The 18,463-nt window shown below is 37.4% G+C and overlaps 1 protein-coding gene across 12 annotated transcripts in view; it reads right to left on the reverse strand.

The window, feature by feature from the left end:
* The window catches only part of LOC108024147 (uncharacterized protein CG43867), a 76,587-nt gene that overhangs the window by 22,784 nt on the left and 35,340 nt on the right, over positions 1–18,463 (reverse strand). The window contains exon 1 of one of the 12 annotated variants that reach the window (XM_044093293.2): positions 7,859–7,892. The exons of 10 other annotated variants lie outside the window; for them this stretch is intronic. In XM_044093293.2, the coding sequence (XP_043949228.1) occupies positions 7,859–7,873 (15 nt within the window). In that variant the 5' untranslated portion in view covers positions 7,874–7,892. Of the gene's footprint in view, positions 1–5,036; positions 5,056–7,858; positions 7,893–18,463 lie in introns of those variants that run through there. One more of the 12 variants, XM_050889048.1, reaches the window with a different exon arrangement.

Below are 18,463 nucleotides of genomic sequence, written 5' to 3' on the forward strand. Positions count from 1 at the left end.
TATTGTATTTTATTCTCGACTTGCAAAACATAACATACATAATACAAACAAGTAATACCGTACCAGCTTACCCCATCGTAATACATTTTTTTCGGCCCAGGTTTGTTATTATTTTTATTGAATCCATTCATATGGGTGTCCTCATTTGATTCTTGTTTTAATTGCAAGAAGTTAATTAAAAATTTGTTGGAGCTGCATTTTATTGCATTGTTTGGTTTGTTCAGTTTATTTTTCTCAGCTGTGCTTTGTTTGAGTTTTGTCGAGATAGTCTACTTTTTGTTGTCTGGCCGTTATGCCACTTTTTGTCATTCCGATTTTGCCTTTGGCCGTAATTGGATTATGAAAAAAACAGTTTTAATTTAACTAAATGAAGCTTTGGCTTGACTCAAATGATAAGTTCCGGAAGACAAGGATCATCGAAACCATCAAAGCCATCATTGCATTCCTGTTCGATTGCCCAGGGACTGCGGACAATTTCAAAAGTCACGGGCAGCGGTGACGAGAGTTTGACCTTTAAAGTTTTGGTCGGACCTTTTTCGACCGACGGGGTGGATAGAAAATCCATCACAGAATCGCCACCAAAGCGTCGACGGTTAAAGAAATCCACCAAAAAGGAAAGAAACATTGCCATCACTTGTCCTGGAGTCCTCGCCCGATGCAAGAATACGCAGCGAAAAAATACTCACCCAGTTTCTATCCAAAAATCCACGCCCACAATACACTTCACAGCTGCGTCCACAGCAGAATTCGCAAATAAATTGTTTATCAATAACTCCCCAAACCCGCGTTTACCGAAAACTCATTATCATCGCCAATATCGGTGCAAAAAGCAAATCAAAAAATTAATTAAAATTAAATGTTGCTCGTTTGGCGTGGGTTAAGGAATGCGAACATGCATTATGCATAATAATACGTTATATAGTATTCACTGCATCGGCATTACGTAATCTACTGTTTATTTACACGCGCATTTATGTACTTATGCATTTATGTTTGTTTTTGTATAGAATGCACAATATAATTACATTTATGCGCGGCCATCAAATTCAATGGTAAAACATTTGCATAACGAAGCTGCATCGTTTTCTACTACTCCCGCTCACTTGTTAAAGAACAGTAAAGATGCAAGAATGAGCAGTTTTCAGTACATAGTTTTGCTGTGGATTTTAAATTTTAAATTTAACGTCTGATACTTTAAAGGAACAAAAAATTTTTTTTATGTTAAACGAACTCTTTCCATTGTTCTAAATTCGTATCTTCTTTTACGGCATAAAGTATATTTAATTAGGAAAAAAATATTAAATGGGAATTTAATAAAAACCAAGTGATGACAAAATCAACAATTGATTGGCCTTACTTAACCGTTGCCCGCTGTTTTTTACGTAGTGCATAATTAAGACATAGTAACTGGTGCGTGATAAGTGTGTACTTCCGCCCACTTTGGACACAGATTATTGCTATTTATTACTGGCAAAACAAGTAAGTTGTGCGAATGTGGAAAAGAGAGAAGCGGTTTACGACTGCTATTGCCAAATTTATGTCAATAGGATAAATGCCCATACGCACCGTGGTTTCTTTACTCTTAGTTTCCCTTGCGCTTTCTTTTTTTGAGTTTGGGTCAAGAGGAAAGAAAAAGAAACACTTCAAAAACAACTATAACGTGAAAAAGTAGGTTAACATGGGTTAAGGTATGTCATTATCTTGCCACAAACATACGTGGAAGGTAGAACCCACTGAGTCTACCCCTGCGGCAGTGGCACATCGCATTTCCCTCTCCCAATTTTCATTCTCTGTTTACACAAAGAAAACTGTATCTTTTTAAAGCAATACATTTTAAAAAACAATTCTCATGGTTAATATGCAAATAGGAAACTAATACCAAGATCATGTTCAATATTTTATATTTGCGTATTTGCTCTCTTTAAAAATATTCTGGCACTGAACAACAGACGCATTTTTCCTAGTCTTACAGATCGAAAATTTTATATGTACCTATACATTGTATGTGTGCAACCATAGTAGCACCTTTGTAAACTTGCTAAAGCCTGCGGAGTCATTAGGGCGGTGCACACTGGTTGATCTAGTATAGCAGAGGCCAAAAATATTTCCAGTTGGATTATTGAGCTGACATTTTTTTTACTGCTATATAGACCCAATAAGATAAGTAAAATAATAAAAAAAAAACCATACGTTAAAGCCCGAATATATTAGAAAACAAGAAAGGAAGTTAACTTCGGCAAGCCGAAGTTTGTTTACCGTTTCAGTTATAAAAATTAATCAACTTTAGATACAACATGTGAAATTTTTAAGGATTGTTGCTGACTTCACCGTTATTAAAAAAAAAAAATATTTTAACAATGCCACGAAGGAGCGACTGATTAAACAGGAACCAAAACGGATGCTTAGCTAGTTAAGCAACAGACGTTTGCTCACGTCACTCCCACTATTAGTTACAACGCTTATGTTGCATGCAATTGATTTGTTGGATCCGAACGTAATGGCAAAAACCCCCAAGAACAAAAATAAGTCGATTGCGCATATTTTTCACTTAAAGAACATCCTAAGACAACAGTTTTTGTAGAAAGAGTGTAAAGAGTTTGATAAAAGGACGTGAAATGCCCTAAACATAAAAATACAACTCAGATTATCCAATACGCGACTAAACGATAAGGAAACAAATATAGCCAAAGAGTAACAATTGGTATCTACTCTTGGGAACACGGGGAAAATGAAAGGAAACGATTTGCCACAATGAAAAGAACGCAATATCACAGCAAAGTGCTGCATATTTACAACAATTGGCTTAATTGTAGAAACATGAGCACCAGATAACACAAAACTAAGGACCTCTACTACCTTCTTTATACTAATTAACTTAATTGAGGGCCGTTAGACAAGTCCAAGTGGCTCTGCTCCTCGCTGAAAATAATTGCCACGTAAAAGTTCAATGCGTTCGTGTTGAAGTCTTCATCTCCATTCTACGTTTCAAGGTTTCATACATTTTCCAAAAATAATATTTGGCTTGCTGACAAAACTTCTTAAAGGCACTTGAAGGAAAATTATGCAGAAAATAAATTGAACTCAGTTGAAAGCTTACCGCGAAGAAAGAAGCTAGCTTTCTTAAGCCGAAGTTTAAATACTCTTGTCAAATAACATTCCCCCAGTGAAAGTTTAGGGGTGCTATAGAATACAGTTGTCTGATCCGGCGCCTTTTGACCTAATGTACCCACAATATATCTTTTTCGAAAAGTTTCATGCTAATACAACTGTTATTAAAACTGAGAAACTAGTTTGCGTAGATCGAACGGACCTACAGACGGACATGGCTAGATCGACTTTGTGTTGAGTTGATGCCGATCACGAATTAATATTTGTGCTGTATATATACGATATCCGAAATCTCATCTTCACTGTGTTCAATATTCCTGTCTGAAACTAAAATACTTTCTGTAAGGGCGTATATAGTTTACTTAAGTTTTATTTCGAGTCTATAGACTTTAACTAGTATGTTTCCTTTTCTGATCTGTGGTAAATTTAAATTATCCATGTCTTCTTATATTTCACTTTTGGTTTTATGATTGAGCCACCGCCTAGTTTTTTTTCTCGAAATTCCTGTTTCTTCCTCTTTCCACTGCTATTCAATTCCCCGTCGCCAAGCCCTCCACTGTTCCGGCCTCCACGTCATCATCTTACGGCGCAAGCTGGCCATTTGGGCCGTAAATTGTTTGCATACAATAGGGCTACAGTGGGGGGGGTGTAAAGACCCCTCGTCTGGTTCAAAACCCCCGTCATTTGTTTTGGGTCTTAACTCTTGGAGCGGCTTATTTGTGTGGCTAGATTAAGTTTTAAATTGATGTGCGTTTGAGTTGGCCAGGAAATAGAGATGGGATTTGGCTCGTGGTCATAGCTTCCCTCTGAGAAGATGGAGCCCCATGCCTGTAAGCCGCATTGATGGCCAAACTTTAATTTGATCATTCGTTTCTGTTGCCTACTCTTTCTCTTCAGAGAGAGCCGAAAGATATCTTTTATGGCTCAAAATAACGGATTGCACATAAAAATGGAGCAGTCTGCAGGGATTTGGGGCCTGTAAAAGGTCCTAAATTAAAAAATGAGATGCACCGGTCTAGTGTGACCTTGCCACGAAGAAACATTTGGAGAACTAAAATGGAACATGCTAACTTTTTTGAAAACTACCAGTGCAATCCTATCCAATCCAATATGAGCGGATAGTCAAACAGTCCAATGAGTGGATTGAAAGGTCTCAAAAAAGTCGAAGGCAAGGTTTTACAGTTGAAAAAGAAGCAATCAAACAAATTCCGCTATCAACAATTCCGCAGTTTTTTAGAATTCTGATTTGAGAATGGAAACACCTTTTTATTCTCTCTGGGTTACACTAAAATTTTGTGTGTAAATTTTGGAGTGTAAAAGAAAAAAAGTACCATAAAATTTCCATATCAACAATTTTATTTGCAACAAATTGGCAACACTTTTGTTGAGTGCCAAGTGGGTGGTTCAGCTTTCGCTGGCGGTGACGTATCAATTTCCGCTTGATTGCATTGAACAAAGATCGCTGAAGTTAGGTAGGTAAAGCTTGGCAGAAGTTCTCCTTTTTTATTGCGGCAGCGCCCTCTCTCGCGTTTTTATACCCTTGCAGAGGGTATTATGATTTTAGGTAGAAGTTTGCAACGCAGTGAACGAGACGTTTCCGACCCTATCAAGTATAGATATTTTTGATCAGCGTCACGAGACGAGTCGATCTAGCCTTGTCCGTCCGTCCGTTTCCGTTGAATTTAACTTTATCAAAATCGGACGACTATATCATATAGCTGCCATAGGAACAATTGAAAATTGGTGGGAAAATATTTTTGAAATAAATTATAGCTTCGGAATTTTATGCCATATTATCTTATGCTATTGGGAATGTAATTTTTTGGATTTTTGGAATTTCGAAATAAATTTGAAAAATAAAAAAATATTTTTTTTTATATTACAGAAGCTAGCAACTATCCTTAAAAATGTAACATGGTGTTACTTACATTGTTTATTTCTTATAACTGCAAGGGCATACGAACTTCTGCTTGCCGAAGTTAACGTCCTTTTTGTTTTTGTTGGCGCAAATTAAGTTTCTGGGCTGCAAATACGATTTTTGCGGCAAACGAAAATCTAAAATAAAGTTAAAAATTGTACCTTTTACTGCGTTGTATCTGGCCTTCGTTATCCTTTCTTGTGCGTCGGTCTAAAAAGTTCGCCCTTGCGAAAAACTTTGGGTAGTGTAAAAGTTTACAATTTCTTGCACACAGTTCGCTCGCTTGCTTGCGTCCAAGTTTGAAGGTAAATGATACCACAAAATAAGTTAAGAACCCCCGACATACACGAAGGGGTACGGGGATTCAGTGTGCTACAACGAAATAATGTCAATGATTTGATTTTCTTTTGCAGTGATGCGACCGCGTTTGCTGTGTTTGTTACGTGCTGCAGTTGGGTACAAATCGCCGTGACTAGGGGGAGGGGATCAATTGCATTGAACGACTTAGTATGACCCTGGGCATTGATTAAATGAAATCTTGGTATTATACTTTCTCTACTGATAGGAATGCATCAAAAATAGCAAGAAAGGTTAGTAGTCATAAATCAGTGATTTATCTGAATAAATAGTTAATTATTTGAAAAGGGTATTTTTGTGACCACATTTAAACTCAGACTAGCGAGACAAAAGAAGATTTCTTCTTTTTTTTCCCAAGGTAATTTCATTTGGGAGTCGACAAAAAGGGAGAAACGGGGGGCATACAGCAAGCTCGGAGTGTTGTTAGCTTTTCTATTCAATAGTTCGAAACACAATTGCATTCTTATTTCCAAGTTAGTGATCCTTAGTTGGACTTCTTCGGATACCCATAGTTTTGGGCCAGTTTTAAAGAAAAACTGCGTACAAATTCTTCCCTTTTGCTGCCATTTTAGCTCCTAGGTGCTGTTGTATTCAAGATTACGTTTATTGGTTGATTTTTATATAAGCGGATTAGTTCCTCAAAAACTTCAAAGTTTATTTGTTAATATTTCAGAGTTTATACTTTTTTTCGGCCTAGCCATGCAAGTCCCGTTCCTATACGTTTCCATACATATTCGGACCCCTTCTTTGCCACGCTTAAGCGTACACAATGGTTACTTTCCCTTCTTAAGCTTCTCAACATTAAATTGTTGTTTACATTTGTTTTATTTTATTTTGCTCCACTTTGTAGTCCCTCCAGTACCACGTATTCCCTATAAGATTGTTATATGAAGAGGAAAGCAGGAGAACAGTGAAAGACATTCATGGTATAAAACCTGCTTAGGAACTTAACCAAAAGGCATCCTTCTCTTAACATCAAGGAGCATGCGTTTTCCCTATGTTACCTATCAAATGTGCGTCGGATGCATTTGGCAAAAATGAGAAAACACAAAGCAACCAACGGATGCTGTTCTTAACCCCAAAACAAATCGCATCTGAAAGCTTGACAGTAGTAAGAGGAAATGCTTCATCACAGGGTGCTGACGCCCCTCACTACTCCGGTCAGATCCTTTATCCTGTCGTACAATTGTTGCACGTAATTTGGTTTTTGGTATCTCATTTTTGCTCTCCAGGCTGCCGAGTGTTCGGAAATACGGATGTTAAAACGTTGAGGTATTTGAAACGAATCAATTTCTGATGTATGGCCTGTCAATGAGCTTTAATGTGTGTGGCAGGTAAAGATAAAGGTATGTGCAACAGTGTTGTAGGACACTAAGCAAACACGACACCAATGGACCACAGACTGCAAGAGTCTCCAAGTCATGCTTTGAAAATGGAAAAGAGATGCCCTCATTAAAGGGACAGCTTTGGGCAATATGGTGGGTGTATAAACTTTTTTAATTCTCCATTGTACTTTGTGTTTATCTTTAATTTTTCAACGCACACTCATTTGCATCTCTCGCTTCTGTTGGGAAACATTTTGCGCAAATTGAAGTATTTACCTTTTTGGTCAAGGCAATGCAATATTCTATTCCCCCCACTTCTCCATTTCCGCTTCATTTGCTTTATGTAAATTTGTACGACCACTCTTGGCGCCCTACGCGCAGCACCACGGTAAGCTTTCTGTGTTATTTCCCAGTGCTTTTGTAAAGTGGGAGCTGTAGATGCAATGAAACCACGTTCCTCACCTGTCAGCCAGTTGCCACCCGGTCAGAGCCATTTTTCTCGTCTCCTCCCGTTCCCACCGCTCTTGGCTCAAACAAAACATTGCGTAAGCGCTGGCCAATGTTAGACCAGGCATCCCAGCCCATCCAACCACGCAAACCAAGTGCAAGCCGTAGGAGTAGGACAACACTAACTGACTATCGCTTACTAGCGTCGCACATGTCTACACGTTTTTCCTCGACGGTTTTCAGTTTGCTTCACCGCTTTTTTTCGGGGTGCTTTTTTCTTCGCTGCAAATTACTTTAGGTTGGAGCATTTTCCGACTGTGCTAGTTCGGTTCTCCGGCCTCATCAGTATGACCGTTCCCTTTTCAATTTTCTTAAGATTTTAGCTTTTTTTTCGTTTTTTTAAGTTTTCGGGGGCAGCAGACTTTTGATGGGGGTATCGTTATGAAGGAATGGTAACGGAAGGACTCTTGCAAGTAAATGTGTTTCACTCCGTATCTGGATAATTTGCTACTAATTCAATCAACAATATTTTAATGTCTTCCTTTGTGACTTGGCCGAGTCTTGGTCAACACTTAGGTAGTTTCCGCTAATGGAAGTATTAGTACTCTTCCACGTTATGTATTAAGTAATGAAACCGTACAATTCAGCGGAATTTGAACGGGTTGATAGGTATTGAAATGGCAATTTTAACTGCAATACTCACTGGCACAATTATCATGAGGTCCAAAACATCTGTTTTATTAAGTCATTTCGTTGTTAGCTGAAATTAACCAAAAATAAAGAGCCAACGGGCGAATAGATTGCGCAAAAAAAGAGGCTGAAAATATAATCATTATAAAAGTGAAATTTAATAAAATGAAAAGTCATAAAAAACATTTGCCCTTGCATTTCATGTTTGCTCAAAAAGTAAGTACAACAGAATCGTTTCGTTGAATTGGCAAAGTTGGCAGAGGGGGGGTAAACGTGGTGATTTCCATTAGCTCAACTAGAGGGCAACTGCAAGCGCTTACGGTAATTTAATATTTACTTTGCGCTTCCATTCCTTTTACTTAGGCAAAGGCTTGCGGAGAGTTGCGCTACCATCGCGATCCATTAGCCGACTTCCCCATAGCCCCAATGTAAGTATGTACGTATATATGTAGGTATATGTCCGCTTCTGGGCACAAGCCAGATAAACATAATCGTTTCGTTTTACGAGCAACAATCATTGCTTTTGATTGCTATGCTGATAGCTTTAATTTCCAAAAGCGCAGACCAACTCACCGAAATCTTCTTTTCCTTCTAATCCCAACGAAGGTGTAAAATGCCGCTTTGCTTAAAATTTTTATGGCTCACGTCTGTAGGGTGGAAAGGAGAGTAGTGGAAATTGGGCTTCCAGTATTGTGTCGCTTCCATGATTGAAACTTATTTGGCCAGGACTCTATTCCTCGGCTACATGCCTCTTAAGTTGATTGCACGTCAGGTGTTTGGACACGGAGAACAGAGAAGAGCGATGCATGACAGCCAGCCAGCCAGCCAGTCCCCACAATTGTTGCTCTTGATTTTTGATTTTCCCTGTGTTTGGCAATAACTTTCTGCACTACGTAGCGTAAGCTTTGTGGCTGAAAGCATTGGGAAAATACCCATACAGATTTTTTATCGAGGTACATGTAATTTAAGTTACACATTACCTAATCTCTGAAACTGTTCGATAAATCACTTCCCTTTTGATCCTTTAAGCTAAGTAACGAGTATCTGATAGTCGTGGAACTCGTCTATATCGTTATTCTTTGTTTTACTTTACAATAACAAGAAGTGCTGATAACGTACTTTAAAAAAAAATAGATCGAAAAATTGATAAGATTGATGAAAGCCACCTATCAAGTGACAACTTTCGGCAAGGCCGTCCGAACAAACAAGCAAGAAGTGCCTCGACTATCAGATACCCGTTACTCAGCTTAAGGGAGCAAAAGGGAAATGGAGATATATAAGCAGCAAAGCGATATTTCCGAAATGATTAAAGATTTTAATGAGAACCTTTTATCAATCTTTTAAATCGGTTTCCAATTACTCAAGTTATGAATGGGTTCCCATTCTGAAAGCCAAACAAAATAGTTGAGTGCAGATAGTCACCAAATTGAAACACAAACTCATAGAGGTATCAACCCTTTTAATCGGTGTTTAATTACTCAAGTTATGAATCATAGACATACAGTTTTGGGTTCCCATTTTAAAGGCTATAGGAATTAGGAAAACTGAACATGACACACCTTGAATTTGTGCCATTTTCCTAAAAAAAATATTGTAATGCACATTACTAGAGAATTTTAATGTATTTTTAAGAGGTTGCGAGAAGATCACAATGTCAGGCCAAAAAAATAATTTGTTATTGAAATTGTACTAAATACATTTAAGACTAAACAAAAATACAAAAACAAATAATTTTATTTTCCTGTTATCCAGCATCTCTAACATACATTTTTCCCCTGGTTTTCATCGTTATTAATTTTCTCGTATCCTTTTGTTGTGCCATTCTTCTGCTTCGATTCCTTTGCATTGACCCTTGGCATTCTGGTTGCGTTGTACCTTAGTTAGCTAAATTGCTTATGGCAATCTCACGTTACGGATGCCTAAACACCCTAAAAATGGGAGAGGGGGGTTTGGAATGAAGAACTCAATTTCTGCTTCTAATTCGGTTGAGGTAGCGATTTTCCTGGGAATTTTCAGCGGGATTTTATATCCTTGCAGAGGGTATAATGATTTCAGTCAGAAGTTTGCAACGCAGTGAAGGAGACGTTTCCGACCCCATGAAGTATATATATTCTTGATCAGCGTCACTAGATGAGTCGACCTAGTCATGTCCGTCCGTTTCTACGCAAACTAGTTTCTCAGTTTTAAAGCTATCGGGCTAGAACTTTCCCAAAAGTCTTCTTTCTATTGCAGGTATAAAAGTTATAAGTCGGAACCAGACGGATCGGACAACTTTATCTTATAGCTCCCATAGGAACTATCGGGGTAAAAATTAAAAAAAAGTATATCTTTGGTGTTTTTAACATATTTGATTGGTTTGAATTTCGAATTAAATTTTATCAAAATCGGACGACTATATCATATAGCTGCCATAGGAACGATCGGAAAATTAGTGGCAAAATAATATGAAAAAAATATATCTTCGATATTTTTCGTTTTTTAATTAAATTAATTCTAAATTTGGAGATAACATGTTGTAATTAGTTCTGAATTTCTAATTACATTTTTAAATAATTACTTTTTAAATAAAAAATTTTAAATGAAATAAATATTTTTTTAATTTCAATGAAGTCAGCAACAATCCCTAATTTCACATGGTTATTTCTTATGACTGCAAGGGTATACAAACTGCGGCTAAAGGGTGAAAAAACCATAAACAAACGATTCCATGAAAAAAAATTTTAAAAAATTTAACTTTTTAATTACGAAAATGTTTGAAAAGTAATATTTTTAAAACCTGACGTAGACAAAAACAAACTAAAAGGTGGACAAACGTGGATTCCCGTTTTCAAACTTCAAAAATTTCATTTTACCGAACCCAGCTTCATTAAGCTAGAATTACCATTGCAATTGTTAAATAAACCATTTCCTTAAAAAAAGACCAATTCAAAAGTTGTCTGTTGTTAAAATTAATGAGCTTCAGCAAAACTGGTTTCTTTTAGAAAGAGCTATAAATAATTCGAACAAAGTATTAATTGGCAACACCATTTCCACAAGTGCCCCAAAGCGGATGAATCCAGCTTGGACTTTTCTCATGCAAACATGAAACAGTTTTGCTCAACTTCTCCTCCGTTTTTTGTTTCACCTCTCCGCACCAAACAGCTGCTTGGGTCGACCTCCTCTGAGTCATGCATAAATCATGGGTAAAGAGGTTAAAACGAAGGCCGAGAAGAAGTCGCAAAGAGTTGAACAAGGGATAAACTTTCGCTTTTGTTTAGACTTCTCGCCTTTCACTTCTGGTTAAGATTTGGAATCGATAGCATTACCTGTTAGGCCACAATTTCTGGAGGTTCGCAAAGGACCAGTGAAACGTTTCTGCACGCCATAAAAGTCTACTTAGCTTATTTATTATTTAGACGTGTGAAACGTGTAATCCGACAAAAACGCAACAAAAAAAGGGAGAATTATAAAAAGGCTAAGAAAATCTCCAAGTATATGTGTGGGCGGGTGTGCGACGTTGGTGTTTTGTGCTTGAATTGATTGCTTTATGCACCCAGTGAGTGGCCGAATGAATTTCAAATAAGTCCGTTGGATTATTTGCCCCGCTTTTCTTTTCCCATATGCCAAGATATATTCCAGTTAAATTATATTCTAGGTAGGAATACAAGCCTTAGTTTGAACCTTAAATCATCTGAAAGCATTTTATTATAACGTTTCTTCATTTTCAAGTAAAGCTCGAAAAAAGCTGTGAAAGAAGAAAACAAAGCTGGGAAGCTTTAAACATGTTGGAGATACGGCCTCCGAACAGTCATTATGCTAGAAAAGATGGGGATGGATAACTAGTGGCACCAGCACCTTGCGTTATGTTGCCACATAACGTGTTGCACACGTTTCACTGAAGAGTCGAGAGGTTAAAGATAGAGGTATGGGTTAGCTGGGTCAGTCTTCCTGTGATTGTGGATGTGGGTGTTCACACAGTAATTTGAAATTCATGCGCTTTGTATGTGGAATAAATTCAAGATTTTGATTTGCTGCTACGTGCGCTGCTCTTCTTCGTACTCGCCTTCTTTGCAGTCGAAAGTGTGAAATCACACATAAAGGATAATAAAAGTGAAAAGCGTGAGAGGCTGTCAAGGTGTCAGGACCCATAAAATGGACAGAAAGGGGTCCATTTTATAGGTCCTGACAGTCTGGAACAGCAGCAGCATCAGCTGCAGGGTTCCACTTTTGTTGCTCTTAGAGGTTTGTCAGACGAATAAAAATAAATATTATACGTATGGATTTAAAGTCACCTGTGGCTAGCCAACTAGTATAAAACGACAATATGGTCCCCATTTTGTAGTTGCTTCATGCCCTGTGCATATAGCACATATTCAGAGCTGTATGTGACATTAATGGTTTCAGTGAGGAGTCAAGGGGCATGAACCAAAAACAAAAGTTTAATTGTTTTAACAACTGGCGGGGTGCTTGCAATTAATCCAGCAAATACATATTAAAGCTGAGTTTCAGCTAACCAAGAATTTTTGCAAGACTTAATTTAATAATAATTTATAGTATGACCAAAAGCAACGGAGCCAAATCTTGTTCTATTATTAGCCTAACCATTCTTTGTGTGCTGTAAGATAGAGTTGTTTGATATGGTCTGTTCTGACTTATATGTTCCCTGCAACGAAAAAAGATTTGGGGAAATTTTCAAAACGATAGCCTGCTACAATGTTAGTTTGCGTACAAAAAGAAGGGCAGACTTCTGGCTAAAATCATAATACTCTCTGCAAGGGTGGAATAACTTGTGTTTTGTACAAATTAAGCCAACCGTTGGTTAATTTAAGCATTTGGGTATCCGATTTCTTTATGTTCTGCAAATACAGCACAACCAAAATGACAAACATTTGCGGGGTATCAACGGCGAGAGAAGAACGGAAAAAAGCATGTCAATGACTTTACAGAAAGCGGAAACTCATAAAGATAAGTGTTGACATGGCTGCCAACATGGTTGTCCTCTCATTCACCTCCGCTCCCTTCACGTCCTACCTTCCTTTCTTCTTCCTTAAGTAGCATCTGTCGTCTCGTATTTGTGTCACTTACTCAAACTCACTCTTGAGCATATGCATGCGAGTAAATAAAGGAATCAAATTTAAGATTTAAATGGCTGGGATTATTTTTGGGTTTCACTGTGGACGGCAGTACACGTAGTGACGAAGCGCACCAAAAGGGTGTGCGAAGGCGACTACTATATATACACGAAGAAATTAAAATCTACAGTAATCATCCGATTGTTTCGAGTGATAAATCAATCCAACGGTACCGCAAAAACTAAAGGAATTGCATACCAAGGCATACAAAAAATCAACTGCTGTGGGAGAAAAAGTGGTGAAAGTGTAAAAGTTAAATTTTGGAAAATTTGATATGTTGGCGCCGGTGGGGATAATTACCCCTCTCTATCAACCTAGTTGTATTCTCAATTAAAATACGCTTCGAATTAAACCTGAACGGATGCTCCGTTTAAAAGTAATACGCAAAACAAAGTTTTCGGGGTCTTCTCAAATTGAAAATTTCATCTTGTTTGTCAGTTTTTCAGTTTGTACCAAAACGTAAATTTAGATGATGTTAAACAGCTCAATATAAGAAACACTTTTGGAAAAATAGCTAGTTTGGCGAGAAAGGAGCTATAAATAGCTAAGTTTTGCACACCTGTAACTTATGAACTACTAAAGCTAGATGTTATTAGAAAGCTATTTTAAAATGATTTCTTAAAATATAAAATAAAAACTTCTGATATCAAACAAAAACACCTCTTAACGAGGTAAAAATACAGTGACGACCGCACCTTCAACAATCGAAAGTTCTGATATCAACCTCTGCTACGAAAATTATGACTCCGAAATTGAGTATTTGTATTCTCAATCTGAGAATGTATAGAATTTAAGTAAAAAAGTTGGGAAAAAAACACATTTTGTGTATGTTAAGTGATACGCGCGCATTTGTTTGTCTGTTAGTTGTGTTGCCATTCAGCAAAGTAAGGACGTACGCGATGATTGCAGAGCTAAACAACTACTTTAGTGAATTGGACATTCATTTGTACTCATATTGAGTAAAAATATTCAGAAACAAGAAAGGAAGTTAAGTTAAGTTTTATAAGGTTATATGTTTAAAAGCACCAAAGATAAAATTTTTATTTCATGTTTTCCGATTAATTTTCCGATCGTTCCTATGGCAGCTATATGATATAGTCGTCCGATTTTGATAAAATTTATTTCGAAACTCAAAACCAAATAAAAAATGGTTTATCCAAGCGTAGAAAGGTATATGTTAAAAAAATAGCAAAGATATAATTTTTTTTTTAATTTTTTTCCCGATAGTTCCTATGGGAGCTATAAGATATAGTTGTCCGATCCGGCTGGTTCCGACTTATACACTACCTGCAATAACAAGAAGACTTTTGGGAAGTTTCAGCCCGATAGCTTTAAAACTGAGAGACTAGTTTGCGTAGTTTGGCTACATCGACTCGTCTTGTGACGCTGATCAAGAATATATATACTTTATGGGAAACGTCTCCTTCACTGCGTTGCAAACTTCTGACTGAAATTATTATACCCTCTGCAAGGGTATAAAAAGCACAATTGTACTCAATTTGAGTACAATTTTGTTTTTAAAAGTTGGTACTGAACATTTTTGTTCATGCTCAATTTTTGAGTACAAAAATACTCAATTTGAGTGCAAATGACTTGAAATTCTCTCTGTGTACACTTTTTATATATTTTTTACATTCGGCACGCTGCAATTCAATATGCCATTGCTTAGTTGTTTGATTTCAATTAGGCGTGCCGAATGTAAAATTTGGTTCAAATTTCCTTGTGTTTCACTTATTTTCTTACTTAACGTACAGACATTCCAAACCGGAAATCGTTTACAGTTTATGCGGTTGAAAAGCGGCGAAAGTTGACCCCCTCGGATTTAGTTAAACCATTTTAGTCTTGTACTTCTTGTTGCTACGGTTGCACGATTCTGAAATTTCTGTAGGTACTTCCCATACACACACATAAATGCTCTATAAACTTTCTTGCACAGGGGTGGAAAAATCTTAAAAAACAGGACTTGAAGCTAGCTTCGGCCACCAAAATAGCACATTTATACACGTACAGATTTTTTCAATTTTGAAAAAATTAAAATGTATTTCATAATTTTTTAAAAGTATATATCTATTGTCTTATTAAAATTAAATCGATTGTTTGAGTCGGCCCATTCCGCAATATATTCTATCTTCAACAGAAAGAAGACTTTTGAGTAGATTTCTATAAACCAATGGAAGTATAAAAGGAAGTGTAGTGGTATTACACAAAAAAAATTTTTTATGTCCAAAAGACAGAGAACTATTAAAAAGAAGACTCCTTTAATTTTTATAATTTCTAAGTACTTTAAGCCTTGTCAATTTTTTTAACACTGCTTGCAGATCACTTATTTACCATAGTGTTACTTATAAAATAAAGTATGACAACGTACAGTACATCAACAGTCGTGACAAGCTTACTAATCTACTACTGCACTGCTATATAATGCGGATGAAAAATTCCATTAAAACGAAAGAACACTTCATTAAATTTAGAGGGGTTTTTTTTTGTCCCTGCAAAGTCGACAAATTCCACAATATTTTATCTAAAGAGCTTCAGAACTTTTTTGCTCCCCAGTGCATTTTTAGAATTTCGAAGAAGTTTAAGTCTGTCAGCGCTGAAAAGTATGCTTTAGTTTTATGACGCCAACGTCAACAGCCTCGTCCATCTTCAATGCTCTTTATTGAAATATTATGCAACTTTGTTGATGAATTTTTAGCCCGACAAGCTTCAGCGCTGCACGGGGACTGCGCATTAAGCGAATCCCTGTCTCGGCCACGTTAAGTGGATAAGGAAAAGGCGCTGAGGAGTGTGAGCAATGACGCTTCCCTTTAGCATTGTGTCAGGTGTCTACCAGGCTCACAAATACAGCGACAAAATGCTAAGACGCTGAACCGTCAGCAGAGGCAAAAATAATATAATAGCAATTGAGAATTGCTGATGAACCTTGACTCGTCCTGACTTTTCGGCGACAAGACAGTCAACAACAATGTGCACTTAAAAAAATAAGATATTTCCTATCTAAAAGAATGATAGAATTTGTTTGGGTGCCACGCGTATATTTTCAAGTTTATGATCGTGTATAAATAAATGTATAAGTGAGTCAAGATAAAATAGAGGTTAGTAGGATTAAAAACACCGCAACTGTTCAACATTGTTCAGACAGACAGACGGACACGGCTAGAACGACTCGGATCTAGTATATCCTTTTACGAGTAAAGGGTATAAAAACAGCACTAACCAATGTACCTGTAACCGTAGTTTAGGTAGTGCAAAATGCTTAAGTCTGGGCTAAAACTCTCTTTTCCTTAAGAAGACTAGATACCGAAGAAACATTTTAATTATTCAACATTGTTGACAAAGTTCGCACTGAGTGCGCGTGAGCGATATGGATGTTGAGCAATATGATTTGCTGCTTGAGCAGTCAAAAGTTGCCCCACAAAAACAACAAAAGTAGAAAGAGGCAGAAAGGCAAAAGCAAAGTGTATACCACCACTTGATTCGTCATTTTGTTAAAACCATCTGAGGCAAAGAATTGTTATCGAATGACCATCAACCAGGCCCCAAACAACTTTCAAATTATACACTGCCTTTTCGAAATCCACAGCCGTCGCTATTATTTTACTAGTTAGTTATACTATCATGCTTTGCCCTTTATGCTTCATTCAAAGACAATGAACATTTTGGCTGCAATATGCCAAGGGTTCAAGCTTCAATTAAGCCCCTTTATGGCTATCGTTTATCGTTTCAGTGAGGACCATGGTCAAATTAATAGCGACTGCTATTTAATTTTCTTTCGGTAGCAGCAGTCCATAGAGCTTACCTAAAAGGGAATTCGAAAACGAAAGGTAAAAAGAAGATATGGGCCCAATTGACCAAAAAGCCAGAAACACAAGACCCGGAGATTCAGTTCGGCACTGACGAAACATTTTTGCTCGACTGGCTTCAATAATTCTGTTTGCCCATACAGCAAACAGGGTAGAGAAAGAGAAGTGTGTGGGTGGCTGCTTAAAAACGACATGGCTAGTGGCGGAATAAGGGAAAATGGAAAACTGCACACAGAGTGCAGGCGAAGCAAATATGTTTCGAGTGGCTTTTGCGGTATTTGCAAGCAGCGGGCAGTGTCAAATAAAGCACCAGTAGTGGCACAAAGCCCGAAACAAAAATAAACTGAATAAGTGGAACAAAAATAGTTAGGTCCATGCGATACCCTGTATAGATGAAAATTACTTTAAATTGAAGCCCCAATTGGCTATGGATTAAAAGCAATTATTAATATAAGAGATGATTCGAAAATTTGCAAAGCACTTGCTTGCCAGGGCCAAATCCTATTTCATAATCATTCCACCACCTACTAATAACTTTTCGCAACCCTAAAAGGCCAAAAGTCATACCACAAAATGTGTAAACGAAACGAAATAAATTGGCTCGCCTTCCGGAAGTGCGGAGGGAAGACATGCAGACAGAAAAAACCCACCAGACATTCACAGACTGCATGTCGCCATCGCCATCGACATTGTCATTTTAGTTTTGAAGAGGTGCCGCGGCGCGCCGTCGATTAAAAAAGGTCAGTAGTGCAGCATAAGCAGAAGGACAGGTGGAGATTACACATATGTACATAAAACAAAAAAGTTTTAATGTTAGTTTCGGAAGATCTGGTCATATGAATTTTAAAACAGTTTATGGATATGTGTAAACCCTTCTAGTATGATGCTTGCAATGCTGGAAAGGAGACGTTTCCGTTTTCCTTTAAATTATATATGTTCTCGATCATATATAATTTTCTGTGTAAAAGGCTGGGTCGATGGTTCAAAAGTGGTGGCCATTGCACTGCACTTTTTCTGATTAACTATTGAATCATTTTTGAGGCTGCGGTTTTCCTTTGTGAGGGCCTCTGCAAATTGAATTTGCATGACAAATTAGGGCACTCACTGGAATTAATAACGAATTTTGAATGCGAATATGAATGGTGCAAGTTATGGAAGGGATGAAGGACTGAAAGTTACTTAAGAATGTGTGCAAAGTACAAGCCCATAAAAAAAGGTAGCTTAAAAAAATGGCCTTAAGAGAAAAGTGGGCTTCACACACAATAGACTTGCATATTAAAACTCGACACTTATACATATGTATGTATGAATGTTTCCACATCCAGTCTCCATCTGCTTCATATTTTTGGCAGCATTTCGGTAGCAAGTCAAACAATGAAGCTTTTATATGCCACAACGCGATGCCTTTTATTCCTGCTGCCCTTATAGAGGAAAACACGCATACGCAACATACGTGGTCCATTGTTTGTATTGAACGCGAGAAGCACAGGGATGCGGAGAAATGTGGAAAGCACAGAGAAAAGCAGAGAGAGAATGTTAAGCGAATTCTCGACTGAGGCGTGTTCATTTGCGCTTCAAATCTAAGAATAATAGCTGCCTTGATTACTTTCATACGCTTTATGAGAATCAAGAAAAAAAAACGAGCGCAGGGCAGAAAAAGTACATGTCGGCCTGAAAAAAGCAAAGACGGTGGAAGCTATGTTA

Source organism: Drosophila biarmipes, chromosome X, assembly GCF_025231255.1.
Source record: "Drosophila biarmipes strain raj3 chromosome X, RU_DBia_V1.1, whole genome shotgun sequence".
Taxonomy (NCBI): Eukaryota; Metazoa; Arthropoda; class Insecta; order Diptera; family Drosophilidae; genus Drosophila; species Drosophila biarmipes.